Source organism: Carassius gibelio, chromosome B13, assembly GCF_023724105.1.
Source record: "Carassius gibelio isolate Cgi1373 ecotype wild population from Czech Republic chromosome B13, carGib1.2-hapl.c, whole genome shotgun sequence".
Classification (NCBI taxonomy): domain Eukaryota; kingdom Metazoa; phylum Chordata; class Actinopteri; order Cypriniformes; family Cyprinidae; genus Carassius; species Carassius gibelio.
Window position 1 is genome coordinate 5,911,325 of NC_068408.1, and position 19,415 is coordinate 5,930,739.

A 19,415-nucleotide genomic window follows, 5' to 3' on the forward strand; every position below is an offset into this window, starting at 1 on the left:
ACTAAAAGATGGATGTATGGATGCTTAGATGCATAAATGAGTAATCACTGATTATCATTCTACTCGTGGAAACTCCTCACATATCATATGGATGTAGTGCATACTTTCTCACACTGACTATCGGTGTAAGTCATGTGCTCAAGTCACAGTCCTGCTATGTCTCTCTCAATCTCCAGGGAAAGAGAGGAAAGACAGTGAAAAAGGAAAAGAGGGATGGGGTGCAGGACTCAATTATACATCAAAGCAGTTGTGCTGGGAATATGAGGAAAAAGAAAGAGAGACAGACTGAAATACAGACACAGACAGGAAGAATGAAACAGAAGCAGGTTAGACAATAAAAAACATGTTCATTAATTGATTAACATTAACTGAAGGATTAGATAAGCATCATTTACTCAGTTTTAGTCAATGACATAAATTTAATCCATACTATGATATGAATTGTAAAACTTTTTAACACTTTTTGTACAGTACTTCCTCAAAGTGTGACAGTTCTTGGTGGCAGTTTGCTTTTGTTGTGAAAAAATGTCTCCTTTTGTGTTCTTTGCAAGAAAGAACGATACACATTTTGATTGACATGAGGATGAGTAAACGATGACAGAATCGTCAATTCTGTGTGATTAAACTAGAAAATGTAAGCATTTACAAACACTGAAACTAATATCCACTAATAAATCACAAACCACACAGTCAACATATATCATAGTCAAAAATCTGAACGAATGATGCAATCCACAATCATTTCCAGAAGTAAAAGAGCATCTAAAAATGAACTTTGTCATCTGTGAGTAAAAGTGTATTGATTTTACAGAGAGTGAGAAAACATTGAATTGATTAAAATGTCAAATTATATTTTGTGCAAACGCTGTATAATTCCAGAGCATTAATCTGAACCAAACCTCAGCATCAGTAATGAGATTTAAAATCCCACCGTAGTCCATAATATGCTGTCGTTCAAAAGTTTGATTTTGTTTGTAAAATTTTCTTTTCTTTATTAATTCCTTTATTTACCAAGGATACAGTATATTGATAAAAAAATATTAAAAATCAACTTTCCTAAAAAACAATAATAATAACTTTCATAAATGTATCATGGTTACTACAAATCTATTAAGTAGCACAATGGTTTGTTGGGATGTTGTGACACTAAAGACTGGAGGAATTTTTTTTTTTATATACAGTATTGTTCAAAATAATAGCAGTACAATGTGACTAACCAGAATAATCAAGGTTTTTAGTATATTTTTTATTGCTACGTGGCAAACAAGTTACCAGTAGGTTCAGTAGATTGTCAGAAAACAAACAAGACCCAGCATTCATGATATGCACGCTCTTAAGGCTGTGCAATTGGGCAATTAGTTGAAAGGGGTGTGTTCAAAAAAATAGCAGTGTCTACCTTTGACTGTACAAACTCAAAACTATTTTGTACAAACATTTTTTTTTCTGGGATTTAGCAATCCTGTGAATCACTAAACTAATATTTAGTTGTATGACCACAGTTTTTTAAAACTGCTTGACATCTGTGTGGCATGGAGTCAACCAACTTGTGGCACCTCTCAGCTGTTATTCCACTCCATGATTCTTTAACAACATTCCACAATTCATTCACATTTCTTGGTTTTGCTTCAGAAACAGCATTTTTGATATCACCCCACAAGTTCTCAATTGGATTAAGGTCTGGAGATTGGGCTGGCCACTCCATAACATTAATTTTGTTGGTTTGGAACCAAGACTTTGCCCGTTTACTAGTGTGTTTTGGGTCATTGTCTTGTTGAAACAACCATTTCAAGGGCATGTCCTCTTCAGCATAGGGCAACATGACCTCTTCAAGTATTTTAACATATGCAAACTGATCCATGATCCCTGGTATGCGATAAATAGGCCCAACACCATAGTAGGAGAAACATGCCCATATCATGATGCTTGCACCTCCATGCTTCACTGTCTTCACTGTGTACTGTGGCTTGAATTCAGAGTTTGGGGGTCGTCTCACAAACTGCCTGTGGCCCTTGGACCCAAAAAGAACAATTTTACTCTCATCAGTCCACAAAAATGTTCCTCCATTTCTCTTTAGGCCAGTTGATGTGTTCTTTGGCAAATTGTAACCTCTTCTGCACATGCCTTTTTTTTAACAGAGGGACTTTGCGGGGGATTCTTGAAAATAGATTAGCTTCACACAGACGTCTTCTAACTGTCACAGTACTTACAGGTAACTCCAGACTGTCTTTGATCATCCTGGAGGTGATCATTGGCTGAGCCTTTGCCATTCTGGTTATTCTTCTATCCATTTTGATGGTTGTCTTCCGTTTTCTTCCACGTCTCTCTGGTTTTGCTCTCCATTTTAAGGCATTGGAGATCATTTTAGCTGAACAGCCTATCATTTTTTGCACCTCTTTATAGGTTTTCCCCTCTCTAATCAACTTTTTAATCAAAGTACGCTGTTCTTCTGAACAATGTCTTGAACGACCCATTTTCCTCAGCTTTCAAATGCATGTTCAACAAGTGTTGGCTTCATCCTTAAATAGGGGCCACCTGATTCACACCTGTTTCTTCACAAAATTGATGACCTCAGTGATTGAATGCCACACTGCTATTTTTTTGAACACACCCCTTTCAACTAATTCAACTAATTGCCCAATTGCACAGCCTTAAGAGCGTGCATATCATGAATGCTGGGTCTCATTTGTTTTCTGAAAATCTACTGAACCTACTGGTAACTTGTTTGCCACGTAGCAATAAAAAAATATACGAAAAACCTTGATTATTCTGGTTAGTCACATTGTACTGCTATTATTTTGAACAATACTGTATATATATTTTTTTACTGTACTTCTGATCAATGAAATGCAGCCTTGGTGCATCAGAGACTTCTTTTAAAAACCTTAAAACCTCAAACTTTTTTACAGTAGCGTATCTGTTCAAAACAGCATGAATACTTCTAATATATTAAACACTACAACATACTATTTTTGGGATTTCGCTTTAAAGTCTTTTCCTGCACAATGAATCAGACTCTTGAAAGCAAACTGCTTCCCACATAAATGAGCGGCCTGTGATTACGGCACAAATCTGCTCTGACTAATCTACATTCGACGTGTGCTACAGGAATGAATGTGAATGTGTGATTCTGTGGTTTGGTTGATTCAAGCAGTACAGGCATGGAAGACTCTTTCTAGCTCTCTCTGGTATGACTGGTGAGATTAGACTCCAAAACCTGCAAACACAAATCAAAGGTGCTCTTCATGCTCAAGCAGATACAGGACATAGAGAGAAGGAGAGAGAGAGTTTGACGGACAGGACACAGGCGTTGTTAGTATTAGCCACTGAAGTGTAAATGATGTGTGCTAAACTGCAACGAGATGAGTCTGCATCTGTGATATCTCACTAAATAACCATCAGAACACACATGGACACACAAACACAGACAAAAAATCACATACAGCATCATAAATGCACAAAAACCTCACAAATAACCTTCACAAAAAACCTGTTCTCGATGTAAGTGGCATTTAGATGCATTCCAGCATTATTGTTGAGCTCAATTATGCTGTCTTCTGAGATCAAAGGCCAAACTCAGAACATATATTCACATATACAGCAATTTGCAGCGACAATGCAACCAAAAAACATTCATTTTCAATCAGAGATGGCAGTTTAAGGCCACAAAGACCAAAGAGGCCACTGGTGATGTGACTGTTTTTACTAAATACTGTAGCACTTGCCATGTTTCTCGCTCAATTTGATTTCCACTATCCATTATACAGTATTTTCAAAAGTTTGGGTCAATGGTCCCAACAGACTTCCACAGTACAGAACAATATTATGGAAGCCACTGAAGAGCATCGAATATCTGATTACACACATTCTTCAAAAAATATTATTTTGTGTTAAGAGGAAGAAAGAAATTCAAAGAGGTTTGAAAAAAATCTGAATTTTAGCAAATGTTGACATGTTTTATGGTTTACATAATGAATTCATTTGACCACAAATGTATAGTAATAAGAAATGTTTACTGAGCAGAAAATCTTTCGAATGATTTCTGAAGATTCATGTGATACTGAAGATTGGAGTAATGATGATGAAAATTCAGCTTTTTGTCACAACATTTTTTACATTTTAAAATATATTCAAATAGAAAACAGTTCTTTAACATCATAAGAATAGTTCCCAATATTACAGTTTTTCCGCATTTTCCATTTAATGCAGCCTTGGGGAGCACAAGTGACTTCAAAACACTAGAAAATATTAACAATCTCAAACTTTCCAACAATAGTGCATCATTCCGAGAGGACATTTGACATCCAGATACAGTATGAGGATATTTGACATTTCTACAATAAAATAATATTGATCTCTCGACATTTCTACAATAAACAAAGATCTAAACTAAGTAATATCGATCTCTCTTGAATGCCAATTATTGCCCCAGGGTTGCCAAACCTGATCTATTGTATAAATACAAATGCTAAATAGTTGAGTGCATGTCTTTCTGCCTTCTTTTCTCTCTCTAATTCACTAGAGATGCAGGGAAAGTGCTCTCTCTTCCATGTGTGTGTGTGGTAGTGTTCGTAATAGATTTCAGTGAGACTGACGGGGATAAAGCCTCCAGTTTACCGCTCTAGCAGTGAATTCCATAATGACTGGCCGGGGAGAGCAATTCCCTTCCCTAAACATCCGCTGCTTTACATTTGGCAGGCAGTTTTCAAACAGATCAAGAGGCCATATCATCGCTGTCCACCACAAATCTCCATTTCCCACAGCTCCATTTTTCTTTGAACGTAAATTGAAAGCCGGCACACTCGCTCTTTGTCTTCTGGATTTTTGGCAGGTTTGGGGGTGAAAATAGTCATTTTTGAAAATATCCTATTTTTTGTTCTGACAGGTCTGAGCTCACCCTTCAAAGTGTTTATTAATGCCATACGCTGTCTGCCAAAACAGTTATTAAGCTTGCCACTGTGTGACATGCAGCACTGGCCTCTATCATTACTAAAGACCTTTGATTACATCTTGTTAAAATTACAAATTTGTAATGTTCACAAATTTTCTCTATTTCTCTTATTCAGTGATAACGCTAGTGAGTGGGCCAAGCAATACAGCGGTTTTGGACATTATATGCTCCTGACACAAAAATTGGCCTTTGTACAATGTTAAATATAAAGGTATATAGATATAAAGGTCTTTATAGAACCAAAGATGCCAATAAAGAACCTTTATTTTTTAACATTGTAAAAAGGCCAATTTACAACCAAAAATCTTTAGATTATTAAAAAAATTCTTCACACTGTTCTCTCACTGAAAGCTGCATTGTACAGTACAATTCATGTAATTCACAGATTAACTGCAGATTAATAACAGAATGCATCGCCTTCAAGTCTTTCTGGGAAGTTTCTGTGAACGAGCTTGGAAGTCGTAACGTGATGTGAAAAATCGGGAGAAAATGAGAAAATAGAGAAAATGATTTTGTCACAATTAAATGTGATGCTTTATCTGTGTATTTTATCATTCCTGTGTTGTCATGTGTTTAACCACACGATCTATATATACACACACACATATATATATATATATTTACCGACATGCGGCTCACCGCCACAGAGGATCTCAAGTCTCTCTGATGTCTAACTGCAAATGCAAAGTGTGTCTAACTGCAAATGCAACAAGTTGACATTTGTGTGAACTAAAGCCAAAAATCATCCAGTCAATCTAATATCAGTGATTCCACTACAAACACTCAGAACAACAACACATACAAATCTTTCAGTGTCATGCATGGCACTCTGCATAAAAGCTCTGCTTGATGTATAAAATGTAGGCCAAACCAAAAACTCACTATTTGCAGTTTATGGTAATTGCAAAGAGAAATCATTCTGTGTCTTACACAAAACAAGGTGTCCATCCTAACAACAACAGAAGGGGTTTTTATTTTGAAAAAAATATTTTGATTTGATAAAAATAAATGCTTGCTGATTATATATTTAAGTCCATATTTTAGTGTTTTTTTTTTTTTAATTATTTTATGCTTTCAAAGGCTGAATTTATTTGATCAAAAATACAGTTAAACAGAAATATTGTAAATAACAAAACTGAATCAGTCTTCAGTGTCACATTATTCTTTAGAAATCATTCTAATACGTTCCTTTGATGCTCAAGAAACATTTATTGCCTGTTGAAAACAGCTGCATGTGTATTATTTTTGTGGAAACTAATACATTTTTTCAGTTTAAATTAGCAGTATTTATTTGGAAATAGTAATTGATATCTTTACTGTTCACTTCTGATCAATGTAATGCATTTTTGCTGAATACATTTAATTCAACAAACTGAATAGGATTGCAAGCCATTCTCAACTCAGATTCAAGAAGACAACCAGTGTTTTTCCTCTCACACAATATAATTCTCTTGCTGTAGTGCTGTAGATTCAGCAGCTGTGGAGTGTCATCACAGAATAACAGTGCAGTAAACACTGACACACACAACTGCATGCTTACGCACACACACACACACACACACACACAAACACACAACTGTAAATTTAAGCAGCTTCATAACTGTCAGATGCAACGCTGTTCACCTGCTTTCCTTCCATAAGAAACCTCCCACAGTTACTGCCCAACAATTTACACTGCCAATTACAAGCCCATTCACACACAGTCCTTTCCTGCAGCCCGCTATGATGCTCAACCTATTCGAAAACCATTCTATAAATGTTCTACATGAATAAATATTTGAATTTCATTGATGTTCTTGAAAGCACCTTAAAGTTACAGAAATAAAAGCTGTTATCATATTTAACCTTTCCCGAATAAAATCCTCTTTTTCATCCAAGTGCTTACAGGTCTTCCTGCCACCTTGCACTGTTCCTCATCCTCTGACTCTGAGCAGAGATGTCAGGACAATCCCTGATTGGTGGAATACAGTTTGAGTGACAGTGTGTTTCCACATGCCAGAGAGGTCAGGTCAGATAAATAGGAAAAGGTGGATGGGGTGAAACTGGGGCAGGTTTGGCTTTCAAAACCAGGAGAAAAGACAGTTTGCCCCAAAATTAAAATCTGCTGATACTTCTCAGATTAAATTAGGCCGGGCATCAATGACGTGTAGTCATGAAGCATGTGAGAACCAATGATGTTTAATGATGCCACTGGAAGTATACAGTACATATACATACTCTATGTATCTTTTTTATGGTGCTTTGCTGTTCTACTAGCTAAATGCAAGTGTTATATGAACATACAGACAAATTTCACCAAGCTGCTCAAAAACATTTCTTGGTTATTATTCACCTGAGAGAAAATGACTGACCTGTCTGACTCAACTCTTTTGGGACATGACTTGTTTAAATCTGATCCAGAGACTGCATTATTTGGATATTCTGTTTCTCTGTTGGACCATAATGATTATGGTAAAATTTGCTGCATGGTGTTCATTTATGCCGAAGTTATGCTACTTTTTCTGTAAGACACTAATGAAAATCACCATGTAGAATAATGGACATTACATATTAATTAAATGCATTGTAAAATATGTATAAATCATGTTGTACAGTGTGTATTTACACTAATTAAATAAAAATATCTGTAAATATATAAATGAAAATCACCATTTAGATTATATTATTTAGATATATATATATTATTTATTTTTATTTATTTATTTTTACCTAAAATAATCTTCATTCATTCATTACTGAAACAATGTACTGTACACCAATGATTTGAATGATTTCATGATGTCTTATGATAGGACTTATTCAAAGTTTGAATTTCAAATATGTTTGGATTGTGAAGAATATTTTTGAACTCTTTATTTTCTGGACTTGTTTTATACATAAAATCATTTCAAAAGAAATGATACAAGCTTCAACGAACAAGATGATTCAGTGTCCCTAAAAGAGAGACTCTACACTGAACAATCCAAATCTCTTTGAGTTTTCCACAGGACTGATGAAGAGTGAAAATTATGGGTAAGTGGCCAAACATGCGGGTCCTCTTCTGTCCTCCTAACTGCAGACAGCTTAATCATCAAGCCTCAGTAAACAACATCAGCTAAATACAGCTCTCTCGCTCACACTCGCTCACTCTCACCCTACTTTTATTTACTCAGAATGACAGATTGAAAAGAGGAAAAAAGAACTGGGGCTTTGAAGATTTGCTTTGGGGAGGAATGTGGGATGTATATAGACACACAATATAAACATCAGCTGAGGTGTGTGTGTGTGTGTGTGTGTGTGTGCTGCGGAAAGAGAGAGAGATGTCTACTTTACTATACCAAATTACCTCATGTCAGGGATTAGAAGAGGATGGGCCAGGCGGATGATGGGAAAAGGAGAAAGGGATAAGTTGAAGTTGGAAGAGTGCTGATAGACAGAGCAGAGCAGGAGAGTGAGAGAAGGGGGGAGTCTGTTGATTTCAGATGGGGGTGATGAATATGACAAAAAAAAGAAAAAGATATGTAGAAATAAAGAGAGTTCAAAAATATTTTATAATATTAAAATATAATTCTTGGAATTCAAACTTTGAATAAATCCTATCATAAGACATCATCAAATCATTCAAATCATTGGTGTACAACACATTGTTTCACGAAAATTAATAAATTAATACAACAAAATAAAATATGCATTGTGAAATATATCAAATGTTTTAAAGTAAAAAATAATAAAAATTTACAACAAATTCATTATTTTTTTTATATATATAAATTAAATAACATATCAAAATAAAATAAAATGCCTCCCCCAACACATTTTCACATCAAACATTGCAGTAAATGAGAAGATCAACCACATTATAGAAGCAAAATAGGATTTTGAGAAGTGAACTGTAACACATTACCTCTGGGATCTGAACAGAATACGGCTGGTTGAGAAATGATGGTGCATTGTCATTTACATCTCCGATCTGAATGCTCACTTTATTCTTGACGACCTAAAAACCAATTAAATAAAAAAATGCATCAAATTAAATCAAATAACAAATAGAATTCTACAAATTTTACATTGCATTTCATAGATTAAAAAACTGAGTTAGTTTAAAGTCATTAAACCTATAAAAGAAAAGTTAATCGAGCCAACCTTTAAAATAAGGTATTACACAACCATTAAAACATTTTGAGTCCGTAAAAGTCCGGTATGCTGAACAAGGCTGCATTTATTTGATCAAAAATATAGTAAAAACAGTAATATTCTAAAAATACTATATAAAAAATAATAATTCTATGAATTCTATAAAAATAGATATTTTTAAATTATTATTCCTATAATGCAAAGCTAAATTTAGCTATTACACAACGAGACATAATTAATCATTCTAATATGCTGATATGGTGCTGAAGGAACATTTCTTATTATTATTTTAGCTTTCTGGAATGTTTTGATATTCTTAATTTATTTGATTTGGGGGGAGGGGTTCAAAAGAGCTGCATTTATTTTAAAACCTTTTTGTAACAATTTTTTTAAGAATATAAAATTGATATGAACAGCATGTTTTTTATGTTAATCTTTTTTAACATTTTAAATTTCTCACTTCTGAAAAATCCAATGCCTTGCTGAATACAAGTATTAATTTCTTTATAAAGAAAAATAGTACAGGCCTCAAACTTTTGAACGGTAACGGAAAGTTAAAAAACACAGACCTTGGAGACAGATGGATGAGAGAAGTGGATAGATTGATGATCTGTAACTCACCCCTTGACTGTCACTGACTGAGAACTCCACCTCCATCTCTGACTTGGTCTGAAGACACAAAAACACAAACAGCAGCATTAAATCACTAGCGTCGGCTGGACAGTCATTCAATTCTTTTGCCAGTTGCTCATGGTTTTCCGCACCTCCCTGTCGAGCGGCTGTCTCAGCCACACAACCCCAGTGGTCTCCTGCACAGCGAAGTACCGCATGGCCTCTTCCCCGACCACACCGAAAATCAACGGCTCGCCGTCCGGGTCGATCGCCTGCAGCTGGGTAATGGATGTACCTGAACACACACAAACAAACACACACACACACACAATGAACAATATTTCAGACAACATTACACCTTAAATGGGTCATGAAAAGATTAATTTTCCTTGATCTTTTGACACAAAAGACTTGTTGCTCTTTGAAAGAACTTTATTGTATATAAGTCTTTCGGAGCTAAAAAAAAATAAAAATAAATAAAAAATAAAACATTTATTGCAACTACTGTATGCTACTATAAAACAAAACAGCTCATCACAAACTTTTGCAACATTCCAGACAAAACAGACTTTTTATATATGTATATATGTACTTTTGTCTTGTTTTATAATAAGAAAAACACCCTTTAAACTTGAGAAGCAACAATATTTGCTAACTAGGTAATATAAGATATAGTTGTACAGCTGGATACAAATATTACAGGTGGATATGACATCATTAAGGGTAAATATGCTGGTAAATATGAAACAGATTTACACACATAAAGTAAGATTAACAGCCTAGCTTAGGTGTAAATATATCCAGCAGCACAGGAGGCCACAAAGGATGAGGCACATTTAAAGGTGAAGTGTGTAATTTGTCTGATACTTTTAAAATGTCCCAGTTTAATATGCAGAGACAACTATAAGCTATTCGCAGGTTAGCAAGAGTGTGAACTTTTGTTGTTTTGTTATTGTTTTTTTTTGTTTTTTGATTTCTGCCAGAACCAGTGAAGTAAAATTAGGGCTGGATTATACAGCGTTTAAAATCTGATTAGATTTGGCATTCACTAAATATCTCTGCATCACAAGAAACAAACTTTAACCATACTTTCTGATATTAAATAAATTATATATAAATACATATATTTTAAATGTTACTTTATTTTTTTTGCACTTATATTTATCATATAGTATACTTATAAACACGCATTATCTGCAAGTAATTTGTTTGGAAGGCAACAGAAGGCAAAATAATCACCCTACTTAGCATTCGGAAGAGTCATTAGCATTAGAAGCACACTATGTAGGCAGCTAAAACATAGACTGTGTGTTAATGAGAGTGTGTACATGTGTGTATATGTGAGTGTATGTTAAGTAGAAGCCAAGTCATTCCAAACACAAAAAAACCCACACCAGATGCATGAAAAATGAAAACAATATGCAATCTAGAATTGGCTCAAAAAATTAAACATGATTTCCTTAGGCTAAATGGAATTATAGTCTGTAGCTAAAAAAAATAAATAATAATAATCTGTGCCTATAATACATTACGATTTTCTTTGAAATCTGTCAATGGTGACTGCACAAAATCTGACTTTCAGTAACTAGCATTAATTCCTAAGATCATTACGAACTTTAGAAACTTTTCAGAGAAAAATTGTATAATATATAAAAATAATATAAATATATACATATAAATAGTTTTTAAAATATATACTAGATGTGTGTGTTTCTATATATACTTAAAAAATATTCACAGTACAATTTTATTTTGGGTGCGATTAATCATGATAACAGCATTAAAGGGGTCATATGATGCCATTTCAAGTTTTCTTTTATCATTGGAGTGTTGCAAGCTGTTAGTGAATAGATAAGATCCCTAAAGTTGCAGAGACTAATGTTTAAAACCCAAATAGATATTCTTTATAAAAGTTAATACGTGTCCACACCCTCCTAAAACGGCTCATTTAAACTCACCCCCACATGTCGACATCACTGTGTGGGAAGATTTGCATAACACCGCCCAAATGTTCACGCCAAGAAAGAAGGTGTAACTTTTATTCTCGCTGTTGCTACCAGCAGCATGTCGTGGAGACACTGTTTCGTTGTGAAAATGAAACTACTTTGTTTGGTCTTCCAAAAGAGGAAACCACTAGAAATCAGTGGTTAAGTTGTATTTACAGCACTGTTCCAGAACAGTTCAACCCAAATATTAAGATGTGTGCAGCGCATTTTATGGAGAACCGTTCCCTGATCCTGGGAGAGAAGACTACAATGCCAGCTGTTCTGACTCACTGTCTGTAAGTATGATTTCATATTTAAAGGATTTGCTACTGATGATTCAAATACCAGTTCTGAGCAGTGTAGAGTAGCGCTTGTTGTTTGTTGTTTCTCCAATCACAAATGGAGACGTGGTTTTATGTTTACACGGCATGATGCAACTCAGCGTGTAAAAAGACAGTATAAGTCATTATAATTATGTCCCCACTAGATGCAACAATTGCTTTGTTTGTAATGGGTTTTATTGTTTTTATCTCATCACGCTGGTATTCTGACCGGGACATGGCATCAAATTATGGCAAGAGGCGTAATATTGCTGTCTCACACTTTGGCAAATTACAACGCACTGAATAGCTGGCAAATCAGAGCACACCTCGCTTTTCAGAACGGTGAGCTTTGTAAAAACCTACGTGTTTCAGAAGGCGGGGTATAGAGAAGAAACAATAAATGGACAGTATGTGGAAAATAATGTGGTTTTTTAACCTTAAAGGGGGGGTGAAATGCTCGTTTTCACTCAATATCCTGTTAATCTTGAGTACCTATAGAGTAGTACTGCATCCTTCATAACTCCAAAAAGTCTTTAGTTTTATTATATTCATAAGAGAAAGATAGTGTGTACCGATTTTTCCCAGAAAAACACGAGCGTCTGGAGGCGTGACGTGTGGGCGGAGCTAAAGAATCACGAGCGCCAGTAGGCTTTTGCGTTGAGAGCGTTTGGAAGTTGTGACATTATCGTGAGGAAAAAAAACCATCATCCAAAACAAACCATGGCTAACAGTCAGATTCAGCAGGGAACAGACAAAAACACTTGCACAACTCCGTTGAAGCTCTGTAAAAATAAACTCCATCCACTGGTCCCTTAATGCTGTTTTTTTTTTTGGTAATCTGCAACCAAAAACACACTTCTTTTGTGACTTTTCGCGACGCTCTCGCTCTGATCAGTGAATGTCTGTTGTGCTCTCAGTGCTCTGCTATACGGGAGCGCGCTCTTCCGGCAGAAGTGCCTTAGGACCCATATAAGGAAATTCCGCTCCATCTAACGTCACACAGAGCCATACTCGAAAAAAACTTTCCGAAACTTGTGAAAAACCGGAAGGAGTATTTTGGGAACAAAAATACTCCTTCAAACGTACAACTTAATTTTTGAAACTTTGTCCATGTTTAGCATGGGAATCCAACTCTTTAAAAGTGTAAAAAACTCAGTATGCATGAAATAGCATCCCCCCCCCCCCCCCTTTAAACCACATAAACACATTTCATTACACCAAATACACAAAATAATGTTCTTTTTAGCAACATTATATGCCCCCCTTCATAAATATGAGATATATTTATGTATATAAAGTAAACTAAAAAGCAAACTTTGTGCAAATCAGGGCATAACAATAGGCAAGTATAATAAAAATGTAAAAAAAATTACTATATACTTCACTTCAGGATTTAAATTGTAAAATTAACTTGTACATAAACTTGGACAAAATATCTCAAAAGAAAATAAAATCTTAAAAGATTGAAACAATGGAGAATGATTAAATAATGACAGAAAATAACTGCTCCTTTAAGAAATACTTCCTCTAGATATTTTAATCTGATGCAAAATTATTACCTTGAGATGTATTCATTTTAATATTTAATTCCTTCTTCGTCTCATTAATCAAAATCGAAACAAAATACCTCTATAAATGAGGGGTTTCACCTCTTTGTTCTCTCATTCCTCCTCTCAAACAGTCTCAATATCCCAAAAAACCTGCTACCATACAGCCAAAGTAACAAAGACATCCTCTGAGCTCATTATAGATCACACACATGGAGTCTGTGTGTGTCTAGTAACAGGTGTGTGTTTATGAAGACACCTGGCGAGGGGGTCCCTGACTCATTCCAGCTTTAGTTCTGCTGACGGCGCCAGACGCCTAATGCTGCAAATCCTACATTAATGAGAAAGACCAACAAACAGATCAGGCCCAATCCCTTCCACAGCAATAAACACACACACACAGACTCAAGATTCAGACTTGTGCATACAAAAGCCCTCGCATTCATATGGTGCTAGCAACACCAAGGTCTTGGGTTCAGTTCACAGGGGCATGCACAGGTTCATGCTTTAAAAGCCACTTTGGATAAAAATGTCTGCCAAGTGCATAAACTGATGCATAAAATAAAGAAAATTCAATAGCAATCAATTCACACATATGATATATCAAATAAAACTATACAAGCAGCTCATTCATATCCAGACACATCCAGCAACTACAAAGGTCAATAAGTTAAACCACATGCGCATACACGTTTATTAATACACAATGCTGTGTGAAAGGGAGGTGAAACACCTCTAATTAATGGGAGGATTTATGAACTGCGCTCTCGGTTTATAATGAGATTTATGCAAATTCTGCTGCTTTCAGTGTGTTATAATTTGGTTGAAGACGGTGCAAATTAAGCGTTTTACATTGCACTCATAAATAATAAAGACTTCCCCCTCTCTTTTCTACTGTTTTAAGAGATGGAAGAATCCATCGTGTGTGGACAGGAGAGGGAATGCTGGGTAACAAATGGCTCTTCTGGGTTAGTGATGTGTGTCTGTGCACCAAGGGATTGTGGGATATGTTCAGAAGAAACTAAAAACAGTGTAAATGTCAATCTGCAATACAAACTGTGGCTCTGTTTCAAAACCTAATGAGCTGCCTTGCCAAATACTGGCATATTTCTAAGTTAACACCATGATAATCTAATGTGCACAAAAACAAGTTGTCGCAGTGCATGATGGGATTGTGTTATATGCTACAAACCCATTGTAGGCACAAAATATATAATACAAATAAATAGTTATTTTAAACTACTTTAATAACTTTTTGTTTTTATGTGAATTATAGTAAATAAAACAATTTTTTTTAAAATTATATTCAATAAAATGATTATACTGTACATGGTCACATATATAAAAAACATTTTTCGAATTTTTGAACAATTTACAATAAATGTATTGCTTTTTATATTTGTAAAAAAAGAAAATTAATAAATCTATTTTTTAACATTTCTCAATTCGTCTTCCATGTTTAATGGATTTATTCACTGCAATGTATTAAGGAATTGTGTTGTCAAAATGCATTATGATATTGCGTTATCTGCAAATTATGCGTTGAATAAAATTCCTCAGAAGGTAATATAATCCCACGTCAGAGCATTTGGAACAGCTGTCCCGTCAGAACAACACTGATGTGTGTTGATACTGTATGTAACGAGTATGTGTACGTTTATATGCAAGTATGTGTAAAGCAGTGACACTCACGTTCTATCTGTTTCTCTCTGGCTCGGGCTGATAGATGACACTATTTAGGCCACAGTGAGCTCAGTATTATGCTCATGACTGATACACTGCACATTAACACACCACCCAGCCGAGAAGAACTGACAAGAGCAATGTGCCAGCGGGATCATCTATCTCTCTCTCTCTCTCTGTTGCAGTCACAGGCCCGTCTCAGCAAGTGTGTAAAATGTTTTATTTCAGAGAATGTAACTCATCTCGATGGCACAACACTGACCAGACAACACAAACAGAAAATCCCGGACAAAAAAAATATTAAATCTGACTGCCACAGGTGATTACAATGACACACAAACAGAAACATGAACATTTGTGAACAGCCTAAAGCCATGGATCGCTGGATTTCTATCATTACTTAATGTCTTAAAGACATCCAAAATCCATATTCTGAACACAAAATGCAAGCTGCTCTTCTCCTTAACACAAAACAAATACTGCTTATGCCTGGCAAGCTCCAAAACGGACAAAAAAGTAGCACATATGACTCATGAGCTATATTTTGAAACTTCTGATGCCACACAATATCAGTGTGTGAGATACGTCATTCAGTGATAATCTTTATGGTTTTCAGAAGAATTGGAACAGAGTGCATGAGTCATATATGGTCTAATTGTGATACTGAATAAATATTTATAATCTAAAGCCTATATATATATATATATATATATATATATATATATATATATATATATATATATAAAGATTCCAGTAAATGCAGTAAATTTGTGAAACAGTATTACAATTTAAAAAATTAAATAAAAATGCTTTCTATTTTAATACATTTTAAAATGTAATTTATTCCTGTGATGCAAAAGCTGAATTTTCAACATCATTACTCCAGTCTTCAGTGTCACATGGTCCTCCAGAAGTCATTCTAATATACTAATTTGCTGCTCAGTAATTATCTTATTATTCAAAAATTTTAAATATAAAAACTGTTTTTATTGCATAATATTGCTGAAACATGATACATATTTTAGAATCCTAAAAAAATTATCATGAAAAAGTAACAAGAGCAAGATTTATCTGAAATATAAGTCTTTTGTAACATTGTAAATGTTTTATTGTTACTTTTGATGCATCTTTGCTTAATAAATAACACATTTAAATGATTTAGTTTTTTTGTGGTTATCGCACTAACCCCAAACTTTTAAATAATATATGCATTATGGTTTCCGCAAAAATGTTAAGTAGCAAAAACGTTTTCACACTGATAATAATAATAAGCAAACATTCAGCATATTACAATGAGACAAAAATATAAAAAGAATCTTTTTCAAAAGAAATTTTTTGAATGGTAGTGCCTATGCACTGAATGATTACCAGATTCATACTGTATATCAAGGTTTTTATCTGGTTCTCCACTGCAGTATTACTGTACAATAATGCCTCTCTAAAAACTTTAATAGTGAGTGCATACAACACATGAATGAAATACACATTAATGGAAACTTCCAGATTCCAATGGAAGACGTATAGGTGGCTAGCATGTGAGCACGAAAGAAAGAAATAAACAGAAGGAGAATGAAAGATAGAGAGAGGGCGAGTATGAGATGTGATTGTGTAGAGATGCTGGCAGTCAAGTGTTTTATGTAGCTCCTGGTCTGTTGGAGAGGAGGCCGCTGGGGCCAGTAAATCAGCTCAGAGAGGGCATCCATCCCTGAGTAGATCAATATACTTTCAGCCCCTGTGACTACACAAAAGCTCCTCTGGGGGCCCACAGGGGCCTGGGGTCACCACTCCACCAGCACAACACCAACTTTATTACTATCATCTCAACTGTAATGTTGTACTGCAATACAGAGACATACGCACAAACAAACAAACACTAACACACACTTCAGAGAAACATTTGAGAACAATGAAAAGCAGCATCCTAAACCAGACCAGCAATGACTTATACAAGAGATCTCGCTAAAATCTCAGTCATTTTTCCAAGACGGTGATGACAATAAAAGGAGAGCAAATGGAGAAAACAAAGTATCTCAATACATTTTTTATTTATTTAAACTTATAAATAACTTATATACCCTTATTCTTATTATTCCAAGAAGTAATTTTAGAAGAAACATCTGAGACAAAATGTATACAAGCAATAACATCAATAATTAATTAACATAAACAATTGGTTAATTATTCAGAGGCAATGTGATAAAGGTTTAGGTCAGTTGACATTGTGTTACGCATCCAGTTGAGCAGTGTTACATTCAACACCACCAGGACACGTCACTGTTTAAAAAAAAACACACATTTTTAAAAACGAAAACTATTTTTAGCTTGACATCCAATCTTAAAATGTAACACTTGGTGTGATACATTGAAAAACAACAAGATATGATGCAAGGATATCCATTTGACCCATTTATATTGAAAGGGTTAGTTCACCCAAAAAATCTAAATGTATCCTTATTTTAATCACCCACAAAGCATCCTAATTGTATATGACTTTCTTCTTTCAGATGAATCCAATCAGAGTTATATAAAAAAATTATCTCGGCACTTGCAAGAGTACGAATGGGAGTATGTGGGTGTTTTTGTTCAACAATCCAAAAATAAAGCAAACATGTCCATAATAAAACGTGCCTTCCGGTCGGTGAATAAAGGCCTCCTGTAGCAAAACATGCGATTTTGTAAAACAAATATTTAAAACATTATAAACACCTTTTTCTCACTACCTCTGACTGTCATACATGTAAGCCGTTCCAACGGATGATGTAGGACATACAAGTCGCGCACGCACCATTGATCTGACGAACACAGGAAGCGTGGAGGAGAGACAACGAAACTAAACGCCAGTCATGATTTAAAAGCACAAAATGAGTATTTGTAATGAAAAATGTTGGAGGATTTCGACATAAGCCAGGAAGGAAACTTTGCTTCCTTTGCTCCTGAAAACAAACTCGCGAGACTAGCATATCTCAGAGGCGCGCACTGCGCATACATCCTACACGGTCCGCCCAGAACGGCTTGCTCGTATGACAATCAGCGGAAGTGAGAAAATGGTGTATATAATGTTTTAAATATGGATATTTGTCTCACAAAAACGAATGGATTTACTACAGTAGGCCTTTATTTACCCCCAGCAGCCATGTGAGGCACATTTTATTACAGATGTATGTGCTTTATTTTTACTTTTGGACTGTTGAACAAAAACACCCACCTACTCACGTTCTAATGCTAGTAAGAGCCAGGATAATTTTGAATATAACTCTGATTGGATTGGTCTGAAAGAAGAAAGTCATATACACCTTCAATTCTTTGAGGGTGAGTAAAACATGGGCTAATTTTCATTTTTGGGTGAACTAAACCTTTAACATCTTCCAACACTTAAAAGGGTCCTATTATGATCCTTTACAAAGTCTTGATTTTGTTTTGGGGGTGTACTAGAACAGGCTCTCATACTAGGTTGTTTGAAAAACACATTATTTTTCACATATTTTAAATTTCAACCCCTCTCTCTCCAGTCTGGCATGAACAGCTCGAATAGTTCCTTTATCAAATGAAGGCCTGCCTTCTGAATTACAAAGTATTTTTTTAAATAATACTTTTATTCAATAAGGATGCAAAAGTGATCAAAAATGACAATAAAAGTAACAAAAGTTTAAAATGAATATTTCAACTTTATATTCATCAATGAATCCAAATAAAAACAATTTTAATAATATATATTAGAATGATTTCTGAAGGATCATGTGACACTGAAGACTGGAGTAATGATGCTGAAAATTCAGCTTTGACATCACAGGAATAAACTACATTGCAAAATAGATTTAAATAGAAAACTATAGATAATAAATATAATATAAATAAAGAATAATAATAATAAAGAAATATAAATATTGCTGTTTTTACTGTGTTTTGATCAAATAACTATTGCAGTGAGCATAATACTTCTTTTGAAAACTTTTGATAGAAATTTGCCATTCTTCTAAAAAGAAATCCTAATGTTTAATAATAAAAAATACTTTGCTTAAATCCAAAAAACTCAGGGCCAGTGAAAATGTCGACAGAGCATTGAAAAAAAAAAAAAAACTCAACCAAGGAAAGAAATCCTCATTGTTAATCTATTATATTATTGCCCAGTAAGACAGAGACATGAAGAGCACAGTTAAAGCGGAAAGCGCTCTATTACGTTATCTCATTGTCACTTAGTCCCACG

The 19,415-nt window shown here is 34.8% G+C and overlaps 1 protein-coding gene across 2 annotated transcripts in view; it reads right to left on the reverse strand.

Moving 5' to 3' along the window:
- Positions 1-19,415, reverse strand: part of cdh23 (cadherin-related 23) — a 226,438-nt gene that overhangs the window by 162,598 nt on the left and 44,425 nt on the right. For both annotated transcript variants that reach the window (XR_008156620.1, XM_052573041.1), the window contains exons 4-6: positions 9,826-9,968; positions 9,683-9,730; positions 8,832-8,924 (exon numbers count right to left, since the gene is read on the reverse strand). Coding sequence is in view for 1 of the 2 variants with exons in the window: in XM_052573041.1 (XP_052429001.1) it covers positions 8,832-8,924; positions 9,683-9,730; positions 9,826-9,968 (284 nt within the window). In the remaining variant the exon portion in view is untranslated. The remainder of the gene's footprint in view (positions 1-8,831; positions 8,925-9,682; positions 9,731-9,825; positions 9,969-19,415) is intronic.